The sequence below is a fragment of the Epinephelus moara genome, chromosome 16 (genome assembly GCF_006386435.1).
Source record: "Epinephelus moara isolate mb chromosome 16, YSFRI_EMoa_1.0, whole genome shotgun sequence".
NCBI classification, from domain to species: Eukaryota; Metazoa; Chordata; class Actinopteri; order Perciformes; family Serranidae; genus Epinephelus; species Epinephelus moara.
Window position 1 is genome coordinate 47,122,199 of NC_065521.1, and position 11,455 is coordinate 47,133,653.

Below are 11,455 nucleotides of genomic sequence, written 5' to 3' on the forward strand. Positions count from 1 at the left end.
GGGAACAGATTTTAATAAAGTCACTAACTGTTTCTGTCTGTCTGAATCTGCCTGAATCTGTCTGTCTGAATCTGAATCTGTCTGTCTGAATCTGTCTGAATCTGTCTGTCTGAATCTGTCTAAATCTGTCTGTCTGAATCTGTCTGAATCCGTCTGTCTGAATCTGTCTGAATCTGTCTGAATCCGTCTGTCTGAATCTGTCTGAATCTGTCTGTCTGAATCCGTCTGTCTGAATCTGCTGAATCTGTCTGAATCTGTCTGTCTGAATCCGTCTGTCTGAATCTGTCTGTCTGAATCTGTCTGAATCTGTGATGATCATCTTTAATTTTTACATTATTGTTGTTCAGTTGTTTGTTTTTTAACTTGTGTTTGTTTCTGCTGGATTTTAAAACACGTGCTGCTCTCTGATAATGACAGGTGTATTAATAAAGTTCATTCATTCAAACAGACACTGTGAAGGTGTCACTTTGTACTGCCGCTCACTGTGAACATTTATCACTATTTTTTACAAACAAACAAAGAAACAAACAGTCAGTCTACTCGTGGAGAAATAAACCAGCAGATGAATCCATAATGATAGTAATACTCTGACTCACTCTGTGTTACTGCAGTAATATTTAACACAGTGATGTAGGAGACGCTGCTCCTTAGAACAACAGCCCCCTCCAGTGATTCAGAGTGGAGCTGCAGCTCAGAGTCAGATTAACCATCAGTCATGTTAAATATGACATTATTTCTGACTTGAAATGTGAGTCGTCTCTGAACACTGTAGAAATGTTCCGTCACTTCAAACCTTAAAGTCCAGCTGAGACCAAAGATTCACAACATCTACTGTCAATGCTCTGTTCCGTTGACAGAAAGTGACCACCATGAGACGGTGTATCATCTCTAGTCAACAACTCTCTGTACTTCTTTTCTAATTTGCAGCTTTTCAGACTTATTTTGTGGCTGAATATAATTTGTAGCTTCTTAAAATCTGAATGAGGATAGTGATAGTGAGATACTGGCTACAGTGATGAAACAAGTCTGAATTCAGTGGTGAGGACACAGGGAAGGTTTTCTTCTGATGACTCTAACGTGAAGGTCATACCTGTCCAGGTGTGTCTGCACAGTAGAACAGTGCACCACCACTCTTCCTTTCTAACAATCCTACGAGCAGCTCTCTCACAAAGTTTTCAGCTTGACCTCCACAGTTCCTGTTAACTGCCATTTCTTAATGACATGACCAAATGAGGAAACAGCTCCCTGAAAACACTTTGCTATCTTCTTCTAGTCGTCATGATGACGCACTGACACGTTGGCACACTTACGTAGTAGCAATGTTATACCAACATATGTTTGTCATTTGGATTTTTACTTTCTGTTTTACAATATGAAGGGATGTCTAAAACGTTCATCAATCTTGAGGACATAAAAAATTTAAAGACATTAAAGGGTTAATTACAGGAGACAGGCTGTAGAGATGCTGGACCTGGTTCCCAGTAAAACCACCATCACACCACCAGAGGGCAGCATGACTGAGAGAGAGAGTGAGAGAGAGAGAGAGAGAGAGAGAGAGAGTGTGTGTGTGTGTGTGTGTGTGTGTGTGTTTGTGTGTGTGAGAGAGAAAGAGAAAAAGAAAGTATGTGTGCATGATTGTGCAGACAAATGTGTGTATTTGTGTGTGTGTGTGCGTATGTGTGTGCCAACCTTGTTTGTATGCATATGTTTGTGTTTGCCTGTCACTGTGTGTGTCACTGTGTGTGTTTCAGTGTGTGTGTATCCTGACAAAGGCTCCATCCAGCCGTGTTGCAGAGGGCTGCTGGTTCCCAGAGACCCTCACAGCTCCAGGACGCCCAGTCTCTCTGCAGCCTGCAGCCCAGACACAGCAGCCCTGACACGGACTCAGACCTCAGCCTGCTCCCTCTCCTTCTCCTGGAGCTCCGACACCTGTGCGGACTAATGGACAGGAAACACGGAGTCCAGTTTTAAAGTGGGAAAGTTTGGAGTCTATAGAGACAACGCCTGAAGAGAAGAGAAGAGAAGAGAAGAGAAGAGAAGAGAAGAGAAGAGAAGAGAAGAGAAGAGCCTCAGAAGATATCTTCATCTTGTCTGGCCTACAATCTTATTTAAGATCTCGAGGACGTCTCAGCAAACATCAGCGTGTTTTTTTCATCAATTAGAAACTTTCTGTTTGACATCTAACAGCTGACACTCTGGTGTAATTTAACTGTTTTCTGGATTGGCGACTTTGCCAAACACGCCACTGTCCTCTGGTGATTTTCCTCTGACTCACTCTGAACCAGACCTTTCATCATCTGAGAGGTTGTGGGTTCGTCTCCTGGTTCTGAGTTCTTGGATTTTTTTTGGAACGATTTTCTGAAACTTAATTGAAGCTCTGAAAGAATTTTGCACCTTCATTCTGTCATCACGTCTTGTAAAGCTCAAACACCGATCCTAAAACTGTCTGTCACAGTTAAAACCTGCGTCATGGCCTTGTCTGTTGGTCTGTGGGTGTGTCTCTGCCTGCCGCTGCTGTTCACGGACGCAAAGAGCGTTGGACAACATGACAGTCAGAGCGACGCCCTTGACCAACCCTCCTCCCTCGTCAAACTGGAACCTCTTTGGATCACCAAGCAGCAGCTCAGGACCGTGGACGCCCCCAACCACAGCCTCCCCCTCCCCGAGCTGCTGGATCTAGACGTGGACCAGCACCATCGCCAGGCCCGCGGCGCTGATGAGGAGGAGCAACAGTCCACTTTCAGCCAATCCTTTGAGAATGACTCGGTGACGGCGCCACAGGCCACTGAGTTTGACAACGGGACAAAAGTAGGAGCGGGGGAGACTGGTAATCATGATGATAACACCAATCTCCATGGAAACGCCTCCAGCTCTGACCACGACGCCCCGGGACTCTTCAACCCCTTCTACCCGCTGGCAGACAGCTCGTACGCGGCATACGCTGTCCTCTTCCTGGCCGGCCTGGTGCTGGCGGTGGGCGTGGTGGGAAATATGGCGGTAATGTGTATAGTCTGGAACAACTACTACATGAGGTCAGCCTGGAACTACCTGCTGGCCAGCATGGCATTCTGGGACTTCCTGGTCCTGGTGCTCTGCCTTCCTGTGGTGGTCCTAAACCAGCTCTCCCATAGGAGGATCCTGGGTGACATCACCTGCCGCATGGTGCCTTATATGGAGGTGGGTGGGGCTTATGTGCAAGTGGGATAAGACCTTTGGGGATTCTGATTAACATATTGTGTTTGTTGTGCCATACTTTTATTTTCAACTTCCTGTATGCTAATAAACTAAACTCAGCTGTACAGGAAGTGTGTGAGGAGGAAGAGGAAGTGTGTGAGGAGGAAGAGGAAGTGTGTGAGGTGGAGGAAGTGTGTGAGGAGGAAGAGGGAGGAAGTGTGTGAGGAGGAGGAAGTCTGTGAGGAGGAAGAGGAAGTGTGTGAGGAGGAAGAGGAAGTGTGTGAGGAGGAGGAGGGAGTGTGTGAGGTGGAGGAGGGAGTGTGTGAGGAGGAGGAGGAGGAAGTATGTGAGGAGGAGGAGGAAGTGGAAGTGTGTGAGCCTGTTTACACCTGGTGGACACTCACACCTGTGTCCTCAGTCACTTTGGCGGTTGTGTTGGAACAGCCAGAGATATCGCTGTCAGCAGAATCCAAGACGTCTCTTTAAATAGGACAAAGGCAAAGGACGGTCTCGCAACACTTCGTCAAACTCATCACAAAATTGGCAGGTTACAGAGAGTCAGAAGGCTTTCACTAAAACAACCACCATGTCCTGCACTGATGACGTCATCCTTATCGCGGACGCATCAGTACTCATTAGTATTTAGGCAACCAAAGATTTGTGGTGGAATGATGTCAGGAAGTATTGAAGTGATCAGGTCACAGGTCTTGGTGATCGTTGTATTCAGTTCTGTCCACTCGTGATCGACTTGGTGTTTTTCAATGTAGAAATTCTCTCAGTACTGACACATGTTGGTTGAATGTATTGATATGTTGAAAAACATGTTCTCCCTGTGTCAGCGTGGGTTTCCTCCAGGTGGTCCGACATATTCTCCCCGTGTCAGGGTGGGTTTCCTCCAGGTGCTCCGACATGTTCTCCCTGTGTCAGCGTGGGTTTCCTCCAGGTGCTCTGACATGTTCTCCCTGTGTCAGTGTGGGTTTCCTCCAGGTGCTCTGACATGTTCTCCCTGTGTCAGCGTGGGTTTCCTCCAGGTGCTCTGACATGTTGTCCCTGTGTCAGCGTGGGTTTCCTCCAGGTGCTCTGACAAGTTCTCCCCGTGTCAGCGTGGGTTTCCTCCAGGTGCTCTTACATGTTCTTCCTGTGTCAGCGTGGGTTTCCTCCAGGTGCCCGACATGTTCTTCCGTGTCAGCGTGGGTTTTCTCTAGGTACTCTGACATGTTCTCCCTGTGTCAGCGTGGATTTCCTCCAGGTGCCCGACATGTTCTCCCCGTGTTGGCGTGGGTTTCCTCCAGGTGCTCCGACATGTTCTCCCGTGTCAGCGTGGGTTTCCACCAGGTGCTCTGACATGTTCCCCCTGTGTCAGCGTGGGTTTCCTCCAGGTGCTCTGACATGTTCTCCCCGTGTTGGCGTTGGTTTCCTCCAGGTGCTCCGACATGTTCTCCTAGTGTCAGCGTGAGTTTCCTCCAGGTGCTCTGACATGTTCTCCCTGTGTCAGCGTGAGTTTCCTCCAGGTGATCTGACATGTTCTCCCTGTGTCAGCGTGAGTTTCCTCCAGGTGCTCTGACATGTTCTCCCTGTGTCAGCGTGGGTTTCCTCCAGGTGCTCCGACAAGTTCTCCCCGTGTCAGCGTGGGTTTCCTCCAGGTTCTCCGACATGTTCTCCCGTGTCAGCGTGGGTTTTCTCTAGGTACTCTGACATGTTCTTCCAGTGTCAGCGTGGATTTCCTCCAGGTGCCCGACATGTTCTCCCCCTGTTGGCGTGGATTTCCTCCAGGCGCTCCGACATGTTCTCTCGTGTCAGCGTGGGTTTTCTCCAGGTGCACCTACATGTTCCCCCCGTGTCAGCGTGGGTTTCCTCCAGGTGCTCCGACATGTTCTCCCTGTGTCAGCGTGGGTTTCCTCCAGGTGCTCCGACATGTTCTCCCTGTGTCAGCGTGGGTTTCCTCCAGGTGCTCCGACATGTTCTCCCTGTGTCAGCGTGGGTTTCCTCCAGGTGCTCTGACATGTTCTCCCCGTGTCAGCGTGGGTTTCCTTCAGGTGCTCTGACATGTTCACTGCTCCAGGAGTTCACTGCTCCTCAGTTCTCTGCTCCATCAGGTCACTGCTTCTCAGTTCACTGCTCCATCAGTTCACTGCTCCTCAGTTCACTGCTCCATCAGTTCACTGCTCCATCAGGTCACTGCTCCTCAGGGCACTGCTCCATCAGGTCACTGCTCCTCAGTTCAGTGCTCCATCGGGTCACTGCTCCTCAGTTCACTGCTCCATCAGGTCACTGTTCCTCAGTTCACTGCTCCATCAGGTCACTGCTCCATCAGGTCACTGCTCCATCAGTTCACTGCTCCATCAGGTCACTGCTCCTCAGTTCACTGCTCCATCAGTTCACTGTTCCATCAGGTCACTGCTCCTCAGTTCACTGCTCCATCAGTTCACTGCTCCATCAGGTCACTGCTTCATCAGTTCACTGCTCCATCAGGTCACTGCTTCTCAGTTCACTGCTCCATCAGTTTACTGCTCCATCAGTTCACTTCTCCATCAGGTCACTGCTCCTCAGTTCACTGCTCCATCAGTTCACTGCTCCATCAGGTCACTGCTTCATCAGTTCACTGCTCCACCAGGTCACTGCTTCTCAGTTCACTGCTCCATCAGGTCACTGCTCCTCAGTTCACTGCTCCATCAGGTCAATGCTCCATCAGGTCACTGCTCCATCAGTTTACTGCCCCATCAGTTCACTGCCCTATCAGGTCACTGCTTCTCAGTTCACTGCTCCATCAGGTCACTGCTCCTCAGTTCACTGCTCCATTAGGTCAATGCTCCATCAGGTTACTGCTCCTCAGTTCACTGCTCCATCAGTTTACTGCTCCTCAGTTCACTGCTCCATCGGGTCACTGCTCCATCAGGTCACTGCTCCTCAGTTCACTGCTCCTCAGTTCACTGCTCCATCAGTTCACTGCTCCATCAGGTCAGTGCTCCTCAGTTCACTGCTCCATCAGGTCACTGCACCATCAGTTCACTGCTCCATGAGGTCCCTGCTCCTCAGTTCACTGCTCCATCAGGTCACTGCACCATCAGTTCACTGCTCCATCAGGTCAGTGCTCCTCAGGTCACTGTGCTATTAGGTCACTGATCTGTCAGTTCACTGTTCCATCAGGTCAGTTCTCCTAAGGTCACTGCTCCATCAGGTCACTGCTCCTCAATTCAGTGCTCCATCAGGTCACTGTGCTATTAGGTCACTGATCTGTCAGTTCACTGTTCCATCAGGTCACTGCTCCTCAGTTCAGTGCTCCATCGAGTCACTGTTCCTCAGTTCACTGCTCCATCAGGTCACTGCACCATCAGTTCACTGCTCCATCAGGTCAGTGCTCCTCAGGTCACTGCTCCATCAGGTCACTGCTGTGTCAGGTCACTGCTCCGTCAGGTCACTGCTCTGTGAGGTCACTGCTCCATCAGGTCACTGCTCCATCAGTTCACTGCTCCATCAGGTAACTGCTGTGTCAGGTCACTGCTCCGTCAGGTCACTGCGCCGTCGGGTTCAGTGGTCAGAGGACTCCTCTGTTTGTCGTTTTAGTTCTGACTTTGTTCTGGAACAGATTTCATCAAACAGCCGTCACACAGACTGAAGTTGTGAGTCTGTTGTCATGGTAACCTGTTGCTATGTCTGCTGGAACATCCTGCTGTTGCTTTCAGTGTTTGACAGGAACAAATTTGGGGTGAAACTTTGTTTGTATGATTTGTGACCCTCCGTCTGTGGCGGCCATATTACAGCTCTGGTCAGCTGAACAGACGTGATTGATCAGTTTTTCTTCTTCTTTAGACATAGATAGATTTTGTTCTCTTTGTTTCCACCTGCAATCTTTGTGCTAAGCTAGGCTAACATGTCTTGGACTTGTCTCTGTAATGGGCATGCAAACATCAAACTGATCAGACTCTGGAGACAGTGGCAAAGCAATACAAGACGTATTTCCGAAAATGTCAGAGACTTTCTTTATAAGTGCTCCTGTGGATGAAGATGTAGATGAAGGCGTAGATGAAGATGTAGGTGATGTAGATGAAGACGTAGGCTAGATAAAGACGTAGATGAAAACGTAGATAAAGTCTAAGATGAAGATGTAGATGAAGATGTAGATGATGTAGATGAAGATGTAGATGAAGACATAGGTGAAGATGTAGATGAAGACGTAGATGAAAACGTAGATAAAGTCTAAGATGAAGATGAAGATGTAGATGATGTAGATGAAGATGCAGATGAAGACATTGGTGAAGATGTAGATGATGACGTAGATGAAGACGTAGATGAAGTCTAAGATGAAGATGTAGATGATGTAGATGAAGACGTAGATGAAGACATAGGTGAAGATGTAGATGAAGACGTAGATGATGTAGATGAAGACGTAGATGATGTATATGAAGATGTAGATAAAGACGTAGATGAAGATGTAGGTGATGTAGATGAAGATGAAGGTGAAGACGTAGGCTAGATAAAGACGTAGATGAAGATGTAGATGAATATGTACATAAAGTCTAGGATGAAGACGTAGATGAAGACGTAGATAAAGTCTAAGATGAAGATGTAGGTGAAGATGTAGGCTAGATAAAGACGTAGATGAAGACGTAGATAAAGTCTAAGATGAAGATGGAGGTGAAGATGTAGTTGAAGACATAGGTGAAGATGTAGATGAAGACGTAGATGATGTAGATGAAGACGTAGATAAAGTCTAAGATGAAGATGTAGGTGAAGATGTTGGCTAGATAAAGACGTAGATGAAGCGTAGATAAAGTCTAAGACAAAGATGTAGATGAAGATGTAGATGAAGACATAGATGAAGACATAGGTGAAGATGTAGATGAAGACGTAGGTGATGTAGATGAAGACGTAGATAAAGTCTAAGATGAAGATGTAGATGAAGACGTAGGCTAGATGAAGACGTAGATAAAGTCTAAGATGAAGACATACATGAAGACGTAGATAAAGTCTAAGATGAAGATGTAGATGAAGACGTAGGCTAGATAAAGACGTAGATGAAAACGTAGATGAAGACGTAGATAAAGTCTAAGATGAAGATGTAGGTGAAGATGTAGATGAAGACATAGGTGAAGATGTAGATGAAGACGTAGATGATGTAGATGAAGACATATATGATGTAGATGAAGATGTAGAGAAAGACGTAGATGATGTAGATGAAGACATATATGATGTAGATGAAGATGTAGAGAAAGACGTAGATGAAGATGTACGTGATGTAGATGAAGACGTAGGTGAAGATGTAGATGAAGACGTAGATGATGTCGATGAAGATGTAGATGAAGACATAGATGATGTAGATGAAGATGTAGATAAAGACGTAGATGAAGATGTAGGTGATGAAGATGAAGACGTAGGTGAAGATGTAGATGACAACATAGATGAAGATGTAGATGATGTAGATGAAGACGTAGGTGAAGATGTAGATGACAACGTAGATGAAAATGTAGTTGAAGACGTAGACGAAGAAGTAGATGAAGACGTAGATGAAGGCGTATATGATGTAGATGAAGACGTAGACGAAGACGTAGATGAAGACGTAGATGATCTAGATGAAGACGTAGATGAAGATGTAGATGATGTAGATGATGACGTAGACGAAGAGGTAGATGAAGACGTAGATGATCTAGATGAAGACGTAGATGAAGACGTAGATGATGTAGATGACGACGTAGATGAAGACGTAGATGATGTAGATGAAGACATAGATGAAGATGTAGATGAAGACGTGGATGATGTAGATGAAGACGTAGATGAAGATTCAGATGGAGACGTAGATGATCTAGGTGAAGACGTAGATGATGACGTAGATGATGTAGATGAAGATGTACACGAAGACGTAGATGAAGATGTAGATGTAGATGAAGACATAGATAAAGTCTAAGATGAAGATGTAGATGAAGACGTAGGCTAGATAAAGACGGAGATAAAGTCTAAGATGAAGATGTAGATGAAGACGTAGATGAAGACATAGGTGAAGATGCAGATGACGACGTAGACGAAGAGGTAGATGAAGACGTAGATGATCTAGATGAAGATATAGATGAAGACGTAGATGATGTAGATGACGATGTAGATGAAGAGGTAGATGGAGACGTAGATGATGTAGATGACGACATGGGCGAGAAGGTAGATGAAGACGTAGATGATCTAGATGAAGACGTAGATGATCTAGATGAAGACGTAGGCGAAGACGTAGATGAAGATGTAGATGATCTAGATGAAGACGTAGATGATCTAGATGAAGACGTAGGTGAAGATGTAGATGAAGACGTAGATGATCTAGATGAAGACATAGATGAAGACGTAGATGATGTAGATGATGACGTAGATGAAGAGGTAGATGAAGACGTAGATGATGTAGATGAAGACATAGATGATCTAGATGAAGACGTAGATGATGTAGATGAAGACATAGACGAAGACGTAGATGAAGACGTAGATGATCTAGGTGATGACGTAGATGAAGACGTAGATGATCTAGATGAAGACGTAGATGAAGATGTAGATGATGTAGATGAAGACGTAGATGAAGACATAGGTGAAGACGTAGATGATCTAGATGAAGACATAGATGAAGACGTAGATGAAGACATAGATGAAGAGGTAGATGAAGACGTAGATGAAGATGTAGATCAAGACGTGGATGATGTAGATGAAGACGTAGATGTAGATGAAGACGTAGATGAAGATTCAGATGGAGACATAGACGATCTAGGTGAAGGCGTAGATGATGACGTAGATAATGTAGATGAAGATGTAGACGAAGACGTAGATGAAGATGTAGATGTAGATGAAAACGTAGATAAAGTCTAAAATGAAGATGTAGATGAAGATGTAGATGAAGACATAGGTGAAGATGTAGATGACGAAGTAGACCAAGAGGTAGATGAAGACGTAGATGATCTAGATGAAGACATAGATGAAGACGTAGATGATGTAGATGCTAGATGAAGACATAGATGAAGACGTAGATGATGTAGATGACGACGTAGACGAAGATGTAGATGGAGACGTAGATGATGTAGATGAAGACATAGATGAAGATGTAGGTGATGTAGATGAAGACGTAGATTTAGATGTAGATGGAGACCTAGATGATCTAGGTGAAGACGTAGATGATGACGTAGATGATGTAGATGAAGATGTAGACGAAGCCGTAGATGAAGATGTAGATGAAGATGAAGACGTAGATGAAGATGTACATGAAGACGTAGATGATGTAGATGAAGACGTAGATGAAGACATAGATGAAGATGTAGATGGAGACATAGATGATCTAGGTGAAGATGTAGATGATGACGTAGATGATGTAGATGAAGATGTAGACAAAGATGTAGATGAAGATCTAGATGAAGATGAAGACGTAGATGAAGATGTACATGAAGACCTAGATGATGTAGATGAAGACGTAGATGAAGACATAGATGAAGACATAGATGAAGACGTAGATGAGTAGATGAAGACGTAAACGAAGATGTAGATGAAGACGTAGATGATCTAGATGGAGAGGTAGATGAAGACGTAGATGATGTAGATGAAGACATAGATGAGTTAGATGAAGACACAGAAGACGTAGACAAAGACGCAGATGATGTAGATGAAGACGTAGACAAAGACGTAGATGAAGATGTAGATGATCTAGATCAAGACGTAGATGATGTAGATGAAGACGTAGATGAAGACGTAGATGATCTAGATGAAGATGTAGATGAAGATGTAGATGATGTAGATCAATCAGTCAATCAATTTTATTTATAAAGCCCAATATCACAAATCACAATTTGCCTCACAGGGCTTTACAGCATATGACATCCCTCTGTCCTTAGGACCCTCACAGCTGATCAGGAAAAACTCCCCCCCCAAAAAAACCCGGTAGAAACCTCAGGAAGAGCAACTGAGGAGGGATCCCTCTTCCAGGACAGACGTGCAATAGATGTCGTACAGAACAGATCAACATGATAAATTAACAGTAATCCGTATGACACAATGAGACAGAAAGAGAGAGAGAGAGAGAGAGCGACAGAAAGAGACAGAGACAGATGCAGGACAGACGGTAATGTCAGTAGCTTACAACAACATTAATGAAAGTAATAATATTATAATTATAGTTCTGGCTACTGTGGTACAATATGTTGAAAGTATATATTAATATCTGGCAGTATACATGTATGACAATAATCATATGTGTATAATAACAGTAGAAGTATGACTAATGACTAATGATAACAGCAGCAGCAGGAGGCATCTGGCAGGACCACGG

At 45.1% G+C, this 11,455-nt stretch overlaps 1 protein-coding gene across 1 annotated transcript in view; it reads left to right on the plus strand.

Moving 5' to 3' along the window:
- The first annotated feature begins 1,814 nt into the window (after positions 1-1,814).
- gpr37l1b (G protein-coupled receptor 37 like 1b) overlaps positions 1,815-11,455 on the plus strand; it is a 23,178-nt gene continuing 13,537 nt past the window's right edge. Inside the window, exon 1 of the mRNA XM_050064467.1 lies at positions 1,815-3,177. Within this exon, the coding sequence (XP_049920424.1) occupies positions 2,470-3,177 (708 nt within the window). The 5' untranslated portion in view covers positions 1,815-2,469. The remainder of the gene's footprint in view (positions 3,178-11,455) is intronic.